Raw genomic sequence first — 18,237 nt, 5'->3', positions numbered from 1 at the left:
TAAAGGAGGAAACTGTTTGTCGTATGGAGAGGCCATGAAACAGGGAATTGGTTGTGAATGGGGCAGTTTAGATACTCGAGTTTGGTAAGGTTTTGGATTAGGTTTTTTTGGAGGAAGAAGTCCTTCATGAAGAATCTCAAGGGCTCTGTCATAGATCCATAAGGGCTTAGGTTTTGGATCTGGACGCCGAATTCCTATCCATGAGCTGCTTGGGTCATCAGGATTTCTCTAAGGAGAAAAAAGTTTACAGGATGGTTTGGTTTCCCTCTGTTGTGATCTGTGACAGTCACAATCTAGATCGCACATCGAAGGATCAACATCCCAAATGAAATGTCCTTCAATTTTATCAGTGTAGAATGTCATCTTCAAAAGTTACAGGTTTTATCATCAAGGATTGGAACACCAGAGGAGTGCTGGATGAAGCTGTATCTTTTGGGTTGAACACCGTCTTTACCGTTCCATCCGAAAGTCTTTGAAACTTGGGATCTGAGAGATGGATGGGTGACGATTGTTGATGAAGTTGCGCATAACTGGAAATCCACTCCAGAGGAATGAGTTGCTTTAGTTCTTCTCTGGGAATCTGCCGTGGAATTTGGAGAATAGTGAGAACATCATCTTCTTTTTCAACAATGATTAGGATTGTATCTTTGGACTGTCCCGGAAAGGGAAGATCAACAACATGATCTTGAAGTCTGTAGATGAGTTGATGGTGAAGAGTAGTCATGTAGGCTGAAGAAACTTGCGGAGCACTAGTGATCTGAAGTTGAACCTTTATACAGTTCCTCAAATTTTAATCTCTTAGAGGAATATTGAAGTTGGGGAAGAATGTGAGATAGACGCTACCAGATTGAAGTGTGGTAAGCGAAGTACCAATTGCTGCATATTCATACTGAGTGTAGGTATCTCTAATTCATTGATTGATCAGATCTTGATCGATCTCAAGATCAACATATTGCTCTTTGGAGGAGGCTGGGATAAGGCATTTATCAAGGGTTGTAGTCTGGACGAACTCTTTGACTTGAGGTCTATTATGAGATATGAGAAGAGTACGAACTTGATTGGCTAGAGATCTTTTTCTTCTGAAAATATTATAGAGATTTACAAATGGAAGGGAGGTTTCCTGGATCTGAGTAGAGTCAAGAATGTAGGAGTATTCTACTAGGTTGGTAATCTTGGAAGAAGTGGTTCTTTTTATGGAATGAGGGAGAGAAATGGAAGAAGAAAGTCGAGCAGGAGTGGTTTCTGTACTTTGTGAGTGAGAATCCATGGGTTATGTTTCCTCTTAAACTATTTGTACCTCGTTCTTCTAAAAATCACTTCTATGATCTTAACTCTCCTGGACTCCAGGAAAAGGGCATGGCTCTGATACCACACGAGAGTCGGGAGCCCCAAGACTTGACAAAGGAAATCTACCAATCTAGGACCACATCTCCAACACGGGCCTTCCCATGGCTACTCAAACGGAGAACTTGGGTCCTTCAACCAAATGTTTTTACCAGAGGAAGTCTTTGGGGACCGTACAACCTTTCTGATGTGCAGGATCCTCCTAAGAGGCAAGCACAGAGCAAACTCGGTGCTATGTTATGATCATCAAAGGAACCCATTAGAGTTTCGTTAAACTAGAGATTTGCCTTGTGCCAGCACCGTGACTCAGCAGGTTACGGGTATCCACTGTAAAGATATCCCTTAATATCATAAAGATATTACAAGCTCATAGAAGTGGAAGATAGAAGCCCTTTGGACAAATAGTCTTTAGGGGAAGAGAAAACTTAGAAGGCCATGGATGGGATAAGAACACAAAAAGGAAATTTTTATTTCGTTCCAAATTGCTCTAGCTCTGCCTTACAAAAGGGGAGGCAATCCCTTATATAGAGGTCTGAGATTCCAAAGCTTACACGATAAGCCAACTTTGAGAGAGACATAAAACAAACATGATAAAGACATAAAGTAGACGACGACATAAAGTTAAAGTGGTTAAGGACTTTAGCGACTACTGACAACTGACATAATCAAAAGGTGACTGCACATGGGTAGCTGCATTTGTGCGGGAGTGACCCACCACCTCTAATTATGCAACTACTTTTGACTCTTAGTCAACAATTTTTGACTTATATACAAACTAATTATATAAGCAGACATAAGACGGCCCACCATTGTGGACTTTGGTGACATAAAATATACCTAAAGTGGCCTGCCATCATGGACTTCGGTGAGATGGCGATAAGTTGAGGTTGATGTAATCCTCATCCGTAATCTCTTCATAGATCGGATGGTGGTAAGTTGGCTTCTTTCAGAGACAATCTTCATCAGTATCCATAGGATCTTGACTAGGGAGGTCCTTGTCAGGTAGTTTAGGAGCTGGAATCTCATCTAGAATGACTTTGACAAGTTCAGAGCAGAACTTCAGATCGTTCATTTCACAGAGATGATTCAACAGTGAAGGCTTGTAGCTTGGTCATGTATTGGGGAAGTTGTACAACGTATCCCATTCATAGACTTAATTCTGGGATAGAAATACAGTCTTTGTAGGATGAAAATACTGTGTACTGCGACTGCTTCAGTTGGGTCCATCTTCCAGAGGTTGTGATTACTCATGAGGGTAGTCAATTTCTTTCTCCATGTGAACAGAGGATCAAACAGTTGGAGGAAAGTCTAGAACATGGATTTCTGGTTGACTGGGTCATCAAAATGGGCGTACGTCTCCTGGAGAGAGAGGAATATAGCATGTACCTGCAAAACAGATATATACCATAGATACCATAACACATGAGTATTAAAGGATGATGGTTTAATGACGTAAGGATTGAGAAAAGGGTATGATAGGAAGGTCAGGTGATGGTCTATCAGATTAGCATAGTAGTCATAGAAGGTCTTTACATAGGATTTGATTTTGGATGGATCATTGGTCTCAGGATACATTTCTGGAGGAAAATGTATCTGGGTAGAGACACCAAGATAGAGGATGTCTGGAGGTGAAGAGGAGGATGAGGTCATGGGGATAAGTAGAATGACTCGGTGTTTGGATATGAGGAAGGAAGCTTTTCGAGGGCGAGATAACATATCAGTGAGGACATTGTGATCGCCTTTTATATGCTTCACGGAGAAATCATATCTAGAAAATTAGTCTTTCACCATCCCTAATTTATGCATCGGAGATATACTATGGATCCTCGGAAGTTATTTTTATTTGAATTCGTACGGGTCGAACATCAATCCATGTACACCCTTTCCTCAATTAGGCCATGCTAAAGCAGGACTCATTAATAATGGCAGTTGAAACATTAGGCCCTCCCATACGAGCTTCCATTAATGCCAACAGCTACCCCCCACCGACGGATGGATAGAGACTGCAGACGCCATGAATAACCGATTACGCAAACGACATTGTGAGTACAGATAGCTGGAAGACCTGCAGCGGGCGTGAGGGCGAGTAAAGATCGAAGAAATCAAGAAATCATAATCTATTTTCATGGCAGCAGTTGAGGGACTAGAGCAGAGCCTGGGGGAGCTGAGACAGACCTTCAGAAGTGGTAGAACGCGAAGCGCCGCCTGGAGGAAATCGCAGCTGCAGGCGATTCTCGACCTCCTCCACCACCACGAAGACCAGATCTTTGACGCGCTCCGTCAAGATCTCGGAAAGCCCTCTACCGAAGCCTACCGCGACGAAGTTAGTCCTCCTCATCACCGATTTGTCTAAATCCAAATTCCAATCTGTACCTGATTCGAACAATTCCTCCTCTTCATTTTCTTTCAAGTCTCCTATGCGAAATTGTGATTTTGGGAAAACGGTAATGATTCTGTGTTGTGATTCATCAGGTCGGAGTAGTGGAAAAAACTGCGAAATATTGTTTGAGCAGGGTAGACAAATGGATGTCTCCCAAAAGGGTTTGTCAATCTTATCCTTTTTCTGTTGTTTCTATTTTCAGCCATCTTGTTTGAATGCCGTCCATTACTTAATCAATTTTAAATTTTAAATTTAAGAAAAAATACGTTTACACCCCCTAATCCATTAATCCACACCATTCATTTTAAATGTCCCTTTAAATTTTTAGTAATTATAGATATTATTATTATTACTATTATATATGTTAATAATAATTATAACCCGACCCAAAATCAGTGTAAATGGGTGGGCGCAAAACCCACCCCAGTTTTTGCTCAAGCCGGGTCGAATTTGTACCGGGTTTGCACTTTGCACTTGCTCACCTTGTGACAAGGGTGAGAGCGACCATGCTCATGAAGTCGTCCTCACCTTCAATTTAATGTAAAACGTCAACATATTAGTCATTTGCTGCTTAGATAGGAGGGGCTTGGCATTTATCCAAATCCAACCCTAAGTAAGTTTGATTCAATGTCTAAGAGTGTGTTTGGTATCGTTATTATTTTTTATTTTTTCTTTGCAATTGTTTCCGTTGTCAATTCTCTGTTTCAGTTCTTTTAGCAACCCGTTGACAAAAAATTTAATATTCATAAATAATTTTTATGAATTAAATTATTCATTTTATACACTTTCAAATTAAAATCAAAATTAAATTATCATATAAATTTAGGTATAATTAAAATAAAAATAGATAAATTTTAAAAAATAATAATACAGCCAATTACAAAATATTTTTACTATTTTTCAATTATCATGTCTAATAAAATTTTTATTATAAGTAAACTTTGAAAGTAGAACAATTAAGTAAAATAATTATAATAATTTTTTTACCACAGTAATTTTTTTAATATGCATTCTTTTAATTTTATTATTTTAATCATATTTTTATAACATTTTGGTTTAAAAATGAAAATGAGCATTTTTTAATTAAGTTTTTGTATTTACATTTGTTTTATAAATGTTAACCAAACATGTTGATGGTTTCTAGTTCTAGTTTTGGGTTTTCATTTCTCTAATTTTTTAAAGTGATACCAAATGGCTCCTGAATAGCATAAGCTTGATTTTCATTTTTAATTTTTAATTATAGAAATTCCAACCTTTTTTTTTTAGTTTTCAAGATTCTTATTGCAAAAATGGAAAATAAAAAGTTTGTTTAGGGCCTTTTCATATCGTTGTTGTTTATAAAATATTTTTACTATTTTTCAATTCTCGTGTACAATAAGATTGTTATTATAAAGTAAAATTTAAAAACATAACAATTAGTTAAAATAATTATAATAATGTTTATTTTTATTATAGTATTTTTAATTTGTTTTATTTTGTAATTTTATTATTTTTAATTATATTGTATAATGTTATTTGATTTAAAGACAAAAATGAGTACTAATTAAAATTTTAATTTGTTTTAACTTTACAAATATTAACCAAACAAATTGTTGGTTTATAGTTTTTAAACTGGGTGGGCCAAAGGCAAGGTTCAAAGAGTTTGCTTAATTGTACAAGATAATTTTCATTTTGGGCTTGGATTTTGATTTATCTTGATTTTAAAACTCAATATAATTTTATACTATATTGATCTAAACTTCTACAAACCCAAATCTCAAATCCGAATTCTTTGCTCCCAAGCACAGGGCAAGAAATCAGAAAGTTAGAAAATAAAAAAAAAAAAAAATTATTTTTTAATTTTCTTGTATAAATTTAGAAAATTGGAAAATAATATGGCATTTTTTTATTATTTGAAAAATTAGAAATGCAAACTAAAACTACATCCTCCGGTGAATATTGTCAAATTTTTTTATTATTTTGCATTGTTTTTATACAAATGTTATAAAACTCAAAAAATAGTTAATTTTTTGTAATTTTTTGAAAAACTGAAATGGAAAAGGAAAATTAATTTTCAAAAGTAAACATGCCCTTAATCTTCTTCACCCAGTATAATATTGTGTTTGAGAGCATGAATTTCAAACATCAATTTTAGATTAATGTGGTTTGGAATTTACAAAATTTATATTATGTTTTGTCCTAATCCACCCAAATTTGAATGTAAAATTAGAATTCAAAGCTTCCACATAAAAGATAAGTCCATCTATGAAGATCAGTGCCATAAGGTGGAATGTCAATGCCATAAGATGGAAATGCTGTTTGATATTTTTGTTTATGCGTTTCTGAACTAATGGGAATTTTGGGCAGGCTTCCATACCATTGATTTTTGCCCCAGCAAGAGGAGAAGTGGTGGCTGAGCCACTTGGCTTGGTTCTCATATTTGTATCATGGAACTTCCCAATCTGTGAGTCCAATAAACTTTTGACCAGCCTCATTTTGAAGATAACTTCAATTGATTCTGAGCTGGATGAGTTTTATTTAATGAATTTGATTTCCACTGTGTTTCTATTTATAGAAGTAGAATTTAACGTCCTTCCCTTCCCATATGAGTAATTGTAAAAGAATTTGTGATGCGTAAGAGCCTTAGCCCCACTGGCCGCAGGTCCTACATCAGCACTGGCTTTCTTTATTTAAAGGAGAGAAAAAAAAAATACTCGCGAAAAACTCATAAATAATTGAACTAACTAATAAAGAAAACCAACCTTTGCATCTTAACAATAGAATGAAACATGAGTACCACCTTAGCCTACAACTATTCTGCCCCTTCTTCACAATGGCACAACACAATACTCCTCCAAAAGTTGGGTGGTTTGGTGAAGGCAAGATAAGACCTATAGTTCTGTTTTCTCCACTTTTTCGGCATAGGACTGGCGTAGTGAAGGAATAGAAGGCAATTGTCTGAAAAAAAACAACAGAAAAGAAAAGAAATAAAGGAAAAAAATAAAGGACAGATGGTTCTTGGGGTTTTAAACTAGTCAGGTTTGACTGGATTGATAGGTTTAGAATTATGTGAATTGGTGAATTCAAATCAATTCATTAGATTCAGGGGATGAATTGATAGACTCCACAACAATTTGAATTCACCCACCTACTAGCTACTGCATGATAGAGTGGGAGTAGCTAGTTGTATTGCTGATATATGCTTTTGCTTCTAGGGTGTTAGAATTTGGTTTGGTTTAGGTGTTATTTTTTTTCTCTTTTCTTTTCTGTGTTGGACTGCAATTTCTTTTGGTTAATAAATTTATTATTTAACCAAAAAAAGAGCATTGCATAAATTTGGGGGCTGGTATTGCATTTTAAACCAGCTTTCTGCATGTGTCGGTCCAGCGCTGGCATTGGACCCATTGATTGGCGCAGTATCTGCAGGAAACACAGTGGTTCTAAAGCCTTCCGAGCTAGCACCAGCATGTTCTTCTTTTCTTGCGAAGACTATCCCTTTTTACTTGGACAAAACAGCTATTAAAGTAATTGAAGGTGGAGCAGACGTTGGCAATCAACTACTGCAGCAGAAATGGGACAAAATATTCTTTACTGGTATCACTTTCCATATCATCCACAACATATCTATGATGTACATAAACTAGGATGAAGCCAGCAAAATCATTAAATCCTGAATGTTTGATTGCTGGACTAGAATTCTTAATGGGTTCCCAAAACCAAATTTGAAGTGTATTTATCATTATGAGCAACCATTAACCAAATTAAAATCTGTCTTTGTTGATTTATCTTCAGGGAGTCCACAAGTGGGTCGCATTGTCATGTCTGCAGCTGCAAAGAATTTAACACCTGTTACTGTAGAGCTCGGTGGAAAATGTCCTGTTATTATGGATTCCCTTTCTAATCCCTCTGAATTAAAGGTTGTTTTTATTGCACTTTAGTTTTATGTATATTTTTAAGGTAACTGTGTTCAGAGAAGAGAAGGGCTGGAAATTAAAACCGTAAACCAATTGGGTTTTGCTTCTGTGCATATGCTGATCTTAAGGTGGCTTCCAAAAGAATAGCTGGGGGAAAGTGGGGCGGATGCAGTGGACAAGCATGCATTGGAATAGACTACGTGCTTGTAGAAGAAAAGTGGGCATCTGTTTTGGTATAGATGATGATCTTAATAAATTTAAAAATCATATTGTGCTTCTAGTATTGTAACGAGTCAAATTTATATCCATAATGTCATTATCTATGCAGATTGAACTGTTGAAGAAGGCAATTAAGAAATGTTTTGGCGAAAACCTGAAAGACATAAAGGATATCTCCAGAATTATCAATAAGCAGCACTTTGACAGATTGTGCGGTCTCCTTCAAGACCCTGATGTTGCAGCATCCATTGTTTATGGGGGTTCAACAGATGAAGAGAGATTGTAGGTTCTCTTTTCCCTTTCTCATGGACCAATATCATGTTCAGCTATCTCCTTGATTTGTTTTGTTTCTCTGCTATATTTGTTTGCACTTCCTATTTGAGATAGCTCTAATGTGCTTCATAGTCATTCAAAGGGGTGCAAATCAGACTGGGCTTGCTTGGTTCAGCCCTAAACCTCAGACTGATTAATTCATATTGTTACCCTCATTTTGGAGAAATTTAGTAAGAATATGAGCCGTTCTAAACCTTGCAAATCAAAGCCTGGTTCAGTTACCAAATTAGAGCAAGCCTTTCTTGTACCCCATATTTTGATCTGTAAGATGCTTCCTTCAGAATTTCTGTCCATTGAAAGATGGTGTTTTTTGCAACTAGGAGTAGAAGGGGAACCAGGCTTATCACAAGTGTGACTGTACCAATTCTCATCGTCAACTCCTGTTGAAAATTGCTCAGATGACTTGTGATAGTGGACTTGAAAACTCCTGTTAGTGTTGCCCCGTAAGAGAGGATTTCAAGGTTATTTAGTTGAAAACAGTCTTCATTTTTCATTTCCAGTTTTCTGAAGAATTACAGAAATGTCACATTATTTTTCAGCTTTCCAACATTTATATGAAAATTTTGGAAAACAGTAAATAGCACGGTTTTCAAATTTCCCAAGAAAATGTTGGAAAATTAAAAAGCATAGTGGCATATTTTTATTTTAGAAAATTGAAATGAGAAAGGAAAACTGTATTTCACAACTAAACTGGCTCAGTTTTTGTTCTCGTGCTGTTAGGTTGCTGCATTTTCTTTTTTTTCGTCCCTTTGTCCTTGCAGTTCATGGAGTTCAAATTAATCGTAACAGTTAAGACTCCACACTTAGAGTGTATGCTTGGGTGTGTCAAATCTTTGCATAATGACCTGCCGTAACAATCCAAGGTGCTTAGCTCCATATCATGTTCTTTTATTATAACAGCCCTGCAGTTTTAGCATAGCTTCCACTTGTTGGGAAAATAATCTGTGGTACTGTTTTTCTTCCCGTCTTTTTTCCTGGGATATATTCAAATGCTAAACTTGCACTTGCACCAGCCCCTCCCACTCTCTCACTGCTAGAGCAACAGCTTAAGGATTCTATCCCACGAAGGGGGTTCACATAGGCCCTGTTGAATTTGCAGGTGTGGAGCCGCCGACAGCCGCACCAACCTAGCCACCACCTTTGATAGTGAAGACCGGTGGCCACCTACGCTGCAGATTTTGTTGAAATCTGCAGCCACCCTCTTTGAACTCTCCGCTCCCTCTTGTATATATATACGTGTGTGTGTGGAGTGGTTATATTGCTATGTGTTGTAGTGAGTTGTGAGAGGTGTGTGTGGTTTGCAAAAGAGTGTATGCGTAGTGTGCTGAGAGTGCAGAGAGAAGTGCAGAGAGCAGAGAGTTGTGGTGAGAGAAAGAGTTGAGCAGTGGCTCCTCCTTATATTGTTTCTCCCAGTTTATAGTGCAGTGGTGTGTGCTCCCGTGGACGTAGGTCAGTTTAGACCGAACCACGTAAATCCGGTGTTCCATTGTGGATGTGCTTGTATTTTTCTTGGTGTGTGATTGTTGCTCTAGGTTTAATCTCCCAACAATTCGTATCAGAGCTTTGGTCGGAGTAAAATCGCCAGATTGAAAAAAATTCCGGATTTTGAGCCTCTGTCCAATAGCTCAAATTTTGATTTTGAAGCTACCATCGAACTCCTCTGGCCTAGACGAAGCCAACGGCACTAACCGGAGCTCAAAAGGAGCTCGGAATCCGTTGCACGCGCCAGCACGTGCCACCCACGTAAAGGACGCGTTGCCACGCGCCCTCACGCACCGGAGAGGGAACGGCAGGTTCCTGCACGCGCGCCCACGCGTCTCCCTTGCCCAGACAGACTCAGCCCGACCCGTTTGGAACCCGACCCAATCCGGACACACAGTCATATCGGGTTGACCGGCAACCCAGTCCGCGAGAACCGGATCCAACCCGCAGCAGAGACCCGCCCCGTCAACGGGCTGTGTCAGCGCCACGTGGCCCCAAGTAAGCGGGCGAGTCAGCGCCACGTCAGCAAGGGATCGGTGACACGTCATTGCGCACTTCAGCGGCCGAGTCAGCCGCCACATCAGCCCCGGACCCATGCCACGTCAGTGCCACGTCATCAAGGGGGCTCCCATGTGCCACGTCAGCAGGGGCCCCACGTGCCACGTCATACTGCCACGTCAACAGGGTTGACCAAGTTGACCAGAGTTGACCGAAACTTTGACTGGGTTTTTCAAAGCCATTTCGGGTCCATTTTTTGAGCGACTTAAGCCATTTCTAGGGTTTTCGACCGTTCCGGATCCAACCGTGCTGTCCAATTGAGCTAATTCCATCTCTAAATCAGCGAATCAAGATGTCGAACGAAAAGAGCTCTCACATCGAGATGTTTGATGGCACGAACTTCGGTTTCTGGAAAATGCAGATCGAGGACTTCTTATTTGGTAAGGAGTTGCACTTACCACTGATGGTGAAGCCAGAATCCATGAAGGAGAGTGAGTGGGAGTTGCTTGACCGAAAAGCCCTCGGAGCCGTGAGGATGACGTTGGCAAAGTCTATTGCCTTCAACATCAAGCACTTGACAACCACCAAGTCCCTTATGGATGCGCTATCTAACATGTACGAGCAGCCATCAGCCGCAAACAAGGTACATCTTATGAAAAGACTGTTTACCATGAGCATGTCTGCAGGCGAAAGCTTCAGCAGACACTTAAATAATTTCAACGAGTTATCGAATCAACTCGCCTCGGTCGGGATAACCTTTGACAGTGAGATCTGTGCCCTATTAATTCTTAGTCAGCTGCCTGAGAGTTGGAAAGGTATTGTCACTGCGATCAGTAGCTTTGCAGGAAAATCGAAGCTGAAATACGACGAGGTTACCAGCATGATTTTGACAGAGGAGATCAGAATGCAGTCGAACAATGACTCCACTTCAAGTTCAGATTTGAATGTGAAAAGCCAGGGAAAGGGAAGCAGGCATGGACGATCTAACAATCGTGGTAGATCCAGGACCAGGCGGTCCAAATCCAAAGATTCCAAAGGTACTCAAGGCACAGGTTCTTATAGTAGAAAAGTTATTGAGTGCTAGAACTGTGGAAAGACTGGTCATTACAAGAACCAGTGTAGAAGTCAAAAGAAAGAGATGAGGTCAAAGACAGAAGCAAATATTGCTTCCAAAATTGATGATTTGTTGATCTGCTCTTTGGAGAGCAAAACGGAGTCTTGGGTGTTAGACTCTGGAGCTTCATTCCATGCCACTTGCAGCAGAGATTGCCTGGAAGAGTATACATCAGGTAATTTTGGTAAAGTATATTTGGGCAATGATCAACCTTGCGACATTGCCGGTAAGGGGACAGTGAAGATCAAAATGAGCGGGTCAGTATAGAAGCTGAAGAATGTCAGACATATTCCAGACCTGAGGAAGAATTTGATCTCAGTCGGTCAATTGGCAGATGAAGGTTATAACACATCTTTCATTGGTGATGAATGGAAGATTTCGAAGGGTGCATTGACAATTGCTCGAGTTAAGAAAAGTAGTACTCTTTATGTAACTCCTGATACATGTATGTCTATTACAGTTGCTACAGGAAATGATGATAGCAACCTATGGCATCAACGACTTGGACACCTGAGTGAGAAGGGACTCAAGGTGATGCACTCAAAGGGTAAGTTGAGTGATTTACAGTCAGTGAAGATCGACACATGTGAGGATTGCATATTTGGGAAACAAAAGAGAGTTAGTTTCCAGGCAAATATCAGTACCCCGAAGAAAGAGAGACTTGAGCTAGTCCATTCAGATGTATGGGGACCAACAACCATTTTGTCTACAAGAGGAAAGCATTACTTCGTCACGTTTATCGATGATCATTCACGGAAGGTATGGGTTTACTTCCTGAAGTATAAATCTGATGTTTTTGATGCTTTTAAAAATTGGAAAGCGACAATAGAAAATGAAACTGGTTTGAAAATCAAAAGGCTGAGAACTAATAACGGTGGAGAGTATGTTGACACCGAGTTCAAGAAATTCTACTATGAGCATGGTATTAGAATGGAAAGGACTGTGCCAGGTACGCCTCAACACAACGGCGTAGCCGAGCGGATGAACAGAATGTTGACAGAAAAGGCCAGAAGCATGCGTATGCAGTCAGGCTTGCCAAAGATGTTTTGGGCACATGCAGTCAACACAACAACTTATTTGATTAATAGAAGTCCTTCAGTACCATTGGACTATTGCCTACCAGAAGAAGTTTGGAGTAACAAAGAGGTAAGACTTTCACATTTGAAAGTTTTTTGTTGTGTTGCATATGTACATATCAATGATCATGTCAGGGATAAGCTGGATCCGAAATCCTGAAAATGCACTTTCATCGGTTATAGTGGAGATCAATTTGGATACTGCATTTGGGATGATGAAAACAAAAAGGTGATCAGAAGCAGAGATGTGATTTTTGATGAAAAGGTGATGTACAAAGATAGGCACACTGCTGAATCCACCAAACTAGTTCAGAGAGAATCAACCTGTGTAGATATGGATGATGTCCCAAAGTGTGTCGGGACACAACAACAAAATGCTGAGAATCCTCAGGTGGAGGAACCAGTGGAGCAGATCGTCGCATCACCGTCTCCTACTCCAGCTCCGAAGCTTAGGAGATCTACTCGGCCCCATGTACCAAACAGAAGGTATATAGATTATTTACTTCTTACAGATGGAGTTGAGCTCGAATGCTATGATGAAGCATGTCAGGCAGGATATGCAAGCAAGTGGGAGCTTGCAATGAAGGACGAGATGAAGTCCCTCACCTCCAACAGAACGTGGGAACTAGCTGAGTTGCCCAAAGGTAAGAAGGCCCTTCACAACAAGTGGGTGTACTGGATCAAAGAGAAACATGACGGCTCCAGGAGATACAAGGCTCGATTGGTAGTTAAAGGCTTCGAGCAGAAGGAAGGAATTGACTACACCGACATTTTTGCACCAGTTATGAAGTTGACAACCATCAGATCTGTTCTGAGTATTGTTGCCTCAGAGGGTTTACATCTTGAGCAGTTAGATGTGAAGACGGTATTTCTTCATGGTGATCTTGATGAGGAAATCTACATGCATCAACCAGAAGGATTCTCAGAGAAAGGTAGAGAGAATTTGGTGTGCAGGTTAAAGAAGATCTTGTACGGTCTCAAACAAGCTCCCAGACAATGGTACCAGAAATTTGATGGCTTTATGCACAGGAATGATTTTCTAAAGTGCAATGCCGACCACTATTGCTACTTCAAGAGGTATCGATATAGCTATATCATTCTGTTGTTATATGTGGATGACATGTTGATCGCAGGACCAGATATAGAAGAGATCAGGAAATTGATGCAGCAATTGTCAATGGAATTTGACATGAAAGACTTAGGCTCAGCGAAGCAGATACTTGGGATGCGAATCTCCAGAGATAAGCGACAAGGAACATTGCAGCTATCTCAGTCAGAGTACATTGGCTGTGTTCTACAGAGGTTTAACATGAGCAACGCCAAAGCAGTAAATACACCTTTGGCAAGACACTTTCGCTTCTCCAAGGATCAGGTTCCCCAGACTGATGAAGAGAAGGACTTCATGGCTAAGGTACCTTACGCCTCAGCCATTGGAAGTCTCATGTACGCTATGGTTTGTACCAGACCGGATATTGGCCAAGCAGTGGGAGCAGTCAGTAGATTCATGTCTAATCCAGGAAAGACTCACTGGGAAGCAGTGAAGTGGATCTTCAGGTACCTCAGAGGCACTACTGATAAGTGCTTATGTTTTGGCAAAGGAGAATTGAAAGTCAAAGGGTATGTAGATGCCGATTTTGCTAGTGAAATTGATCACCGCAGGAGCACCACCGGATACGTTTTCATTGTTGCCACAACAGCTGTTAGTTGGATGTGGCAGATACAAAAGATTGTAGCCCTATCCACTACAGAAGCTGAGTACGTAGCAGTGACAGAAGCCAGCAAAGAGATGATTTGGCTTCAAGATTTGTTGACAAAGCTTGGGTTAAAGTAGCAGAGGAATGTTTTGTACAGCGACAGTCAGAGTGCGATACATCTTTTGCATTTCTTTCCAGAACCAAACATATCGGATTGCGTTATCACTTCATTAGATCTCTATTAGAGGATGGAGTACTAACACTTAAAAGATTCAAGGCAGCAGAAATCCAGCTGACATGTTGACAAAGGTGGTAACTACAGAGAAACTGAAGTTATGCTCAACTTCAGTTGGTCTTCATGATTGAAGACAGACATGAGCACAACATTTGCATATACACTAGTTGAGATGCTGTCTCCACCTCCAAGTGGGAGATTGTTGAATTTGTAGGTGTGGAACCTCTGACAGCCGCACCAACCCAGTCACCACCTTTGACAGTGAAGACCGGCGGCCACCTACACTGCAGATTTTGTTGAAATCTGCAGCCACCCTCTTTGAACTCTCCGCTCCCTCTTGTATATATATACGTGTGTGTGTGGAGTGGTTCTATTGCTATATGTTGTAGTGAGTTGTGAGAGGTGTGTGTGGGTTGCAAAAAAGTGTATGCGTAGTGTGCTGAGAGTGCAGAGAGAAGTGCAGAGAGCAGAGAGTTGTGGTGAGAGAAAGAGTTGAGCAGTGGCTCTTCCTTGTATTGTTTCTCCCAGTTTATAGTGCAGTGGTGTGTGCTCCCGTGGATGTAGGTCAGTTTGGACCGAACCACGTAAATCCGGTGTTCCATTGTGGATGTGCTTGTATTTTTCTTGGTGTGTGATTGTTGCTCTAGGTTTAATCTCCCAACAGGCCCATAGTGCAAAATGGCATCATGAGCTTTATAGCTGATGTGGTGGGGTAAATTTCTCCAAAAAAAAAAAATCTTGGCTTTGCTTACATGGAGATCTCCCACTGGATACTAAGATCATTACAGAAGGAAACTTTTCCTTTGTCCTTTCCTCCGAAAGGAGGGGAAAAAAAAAATCTTGGCTTTGCATTCAATTTTATGAACTTCATTGTTGCAACTTTTTCCATAGATAATTGACAAGTTATTGCATGGTTACCATTGTTCAACTCATAATTTCAAGCCCAAACTAACAAATCTTATGATCAGTAAGCACTATCTCATAGGCTAGAAGTGGTTCATTTTTCATTTTAATTTTTCACAGTATCTTTGAACCAAAAATCCTATTTGACCCTCCACAAGATGCTGAAAAATCCTATTTGACCCACCACTAGATGCTGTGATCATGAAATTGTTAAAAAGAAGGAAGAGATGTGTGTATTCACTTGATCCCAAACTTTGAGTACAAAGGGGGTATTTATAGGTACAAAATATGACGCATGAACATTTAGTTATGAACTCAATTAATTGAGGTTCATGTAATTAATTCAAAGACACATGAACCTCAATTAATTGTTTAATAAATGAACCACAATTAAGATGCTATCATTGAACTTGCACATACATGAACCAAGACACATGAATGCATTAATTCAAATTAATCTCAACACTCCCCCTTAATTTGAAATTTTCTTCCTCACTCCAAGACTTGCTCGCAACCTTTGAAAATCTTCAAATTTGAGAGTTTTCGTAAAAATATCCGTAACTTGATCTTGAGTTTTCACACACTTGAGTTCCACTTCCTTTTTAGTAATGCACTCTTTAATGAAATGATACCTTGTATCTATAAGTTTGTTTCGATCATGAAAAATTAGATTCTTAGCTAATTCTTGTGCGAACTTGTTGTCAAGGAAAATTTCAATAGCTTCTTCTTGTGGTAAGTGAACTTCCTTTAATAAACTCCTAAGCCAAATAGCATGACAAGTGCAAGAAGTTGCAGCCATATATTTGGATTCACACGTAGAAAGTGTGACAATGGATTGCTTCAAAGAATTTTATGTAATAGCACAAGTACCCATGAAAAATATGAAACCCATAGTACCCTTTCTATCATCAATATCTCTCGCAAAGTCACTATCACAAAATCCAACAAGTTTGAAATTGTTGGAGGGAGAATAAAATAGCTCAAAATTAATTGTACCTTTTAGATACTAAAAAATTCTTTTAGCAACTTTTATGTGAGTAGAAGGAGCTTCCATAAAACGACTCAATACCCCAACTAAAAAAAGGATATCAAGCCTCGTGCATGTCAAATATCTCAAACTTCCTGCAAGACTTTCGTACATGGCCGGATCTTCCTTCTCCCCATCATCAAATTTTGACAACTTCATTCCACACTCCATGCGTGTACTCAGAGGATTGCAATCAAGCATCTTGAACCTTTTCAACTTTTGTGATATGTGGCTCACATAGTGAGTGGAAAGCATGCACAAAGGGAAAACAAGAAGGAAATCACGTAGTAGCAGGGGAAATTGTCGACGGTAAGACTCTAACCGTCGACGATTTGGTGCAATGTTTGAGAGATTTTACTTTCTACTTGAAATTGAAGGTTTAGCTCGAGATACCCAGCGCAAATTTCAATTTTTGAATAAAAGGACGTTAAGTTGGTTGGGGTTTGGAGGAAAAACCTCTAGGAACTTTATATATACATTATGTCTAATGTATATGTGTGTGGTTGATGTATTGTTCATGTCTTTTGGATAAGAAGATAGTGAATTGTTGTCGTTTGCTCCCGTGGATGTAGGCATTGCCAAACCATGTAATTCCTTGCGTGTTGTGTTGTTATTGCTTTCATATATTTGTTGTGGATTGTTTCTGTATTTTCATCATTAAGTGTTGCGTGTGTTTGATCTTATATATTCCGCTGTGCAATTCATTTTTCACAACAAATTGGTATCATAGCATTGTTGTAATGACCTCTGGAACTTCATCTACGAAATTTGACGTTGTCAAGTTTGATGCAGTCGGAAATTTCGGTTTGTGGCAAAGAAGGGTGAAGGATCTGTTAGTGCAGCAAGGTATGGTGAAGACTTTATACGGAATTCAACTGGAAAGCATGGATGATGCAAGTTGGAATTAATTGGAGACATGGTGCAGCGTACTCATGTAAAGGAAAAGAAACAAATGTCAGAAATGTTAGAATTGGTGATATCCCAAAAGGGGGCTGAATTGGATATTTAAAAAATTAGGTCAAATATTTAACCTATTTATCAATCTAGATCAACTTAAGTTTGAGTTTATAGAACAATATTAAATACTACAAGTATATAAACATACAAGTGCTGAAATTAAAGGAGTGTAGGGTTAGAGAAAACAACACCGCGATTTTACAAAGTTCGGCTATACCCGTCTACGTCCTTGCCTCAAGACAACCACCTAAGGATTTCCACTATCGGCTCCTTCAACAAGGCGGAGCTACCTCTTACAACCCTCCTTGTAGGTGGAGATACCTCTCCAAGCAAAAACTCTTGCTTGGCACGATTCCAACCCGAACTGTGAACGTTGAAAGGAAAAAATAAATGATTTTGTACAAGAGTGCTCCTTCAAGATTTGATGAGTACAATGGAAATACAAATACTAAAACACTCTCAATGAATAAGATTTGAAGCTCAATAGAGTTAGGATGGTGTTCTCCAAATGATTTTTGGAAATCATAAGATTAGGAGAACTTGAAGTGAGTGAAGTGTGTAAAAGTGTTGCTCAAAGATTCAAGAGTATTCCAAGATTGATCAAAGTCTTAATATTTATAGGCAAACTTGAAATATGACCATTACATGGTCGTTGGGGGTCTTAATATATATTTTATTCCAAGAAAAGTGACCGTTTGAGAGCCAATTTTGGCCTTAACCAAGAGTTCTAGTCGATATTGGTTGAGGTTCGGTGACTGACTCAAAGGCTATTTCCAATTTAGTGATGTTTCGTCGACGTGCGCTATGATCCGGTTAACCAGATCATATTCTGATGAACTTTGATCGATCGGGCTTTACATCCAGTCGGTTGAACCCCTTATAAAATTGAGTTTTTTCGGCCGTTTTCAAGTTCAAACATATTTTAAACCTTTTGAAATAGTTTATCATTTTAAATAAAAAGGTTTTCCATGAAAACTTAAGTTCCTAAGGTCCATCTAAGGTCTACTATGAGCTTCACTTCAAATTCATTAAGACATGCAATTACGTTTAAACCTAAATGCAATACAACTGAAAAATCTCTT

General features: G+C 39.2%; 1 protein-coding gene across 1 annotated transcript in view; it reads left to right on the top strand.

Moving 5' to 3' along the window:
- Nucleotides 1–3,278: 3,278 nt before the first annotated feature.
- The window catches only part of LOC131164840 (aldehyde dehydrogenase family 3 member F1-like), a 30,118-nt gene continuing 15,159 nt past the window's right edge, over nucleotides 3,279–18,237 (top strand). The window contains exons 1-7 of the mRNA XM_058122354.1: nucleotides 3,279–3,667; nucleotides 3,817–3,885; nucleotides 6,071–6,167; nucleotides 7,091–7,297; nucleotides 7,496–7,620; nucleotides 7,746–7,850; nucleotides 7,946–8,118. Of these exons, the coding sequence (XP_057978337.1) occupies nucleotides 3,470–3,667; nucleotides 3,817–3,885; nucleotides 6,071–6,167; nucleotides 7,091–7,297; nucleotides 7,496–7,620; nucleotides 7,746–7,850; nucleotides 7,946–8,118 (974 nt within the window). The 5' untranslated portion in view covers nucleotides 3,279–3,469. The remainder of the gene's footprint in view (nucleotides 3,668–3,816; nucleotides 3,886–6,070; nucleotides 6,168–7,090; nucleotides 7,298–7,495; nucleotides 7,621–7,745; nucleotides 7,851–7,945; nucleotides 8,119–18,237) is intronic.

The sequence above is a fragment of the Malania oleifera genome, chromosome 1 (genome assembly GCF_029873635.1).
Source record: "Malania oleifera isolate guangnan ecotype guangnan chromosome 1, ASM2987363v1, whole genome shotgun sequence".
NCBI lineage: Eukaryota > Viridiplantae > Streptophyta > Magnoliopsida > Santalales > Ximeniaceae > Malania > Malania oleifera.
Note: the sequence above shows the minus strand (reverse complement) of the source record. Positions and strands in the feature narration are given on the sequence as shown.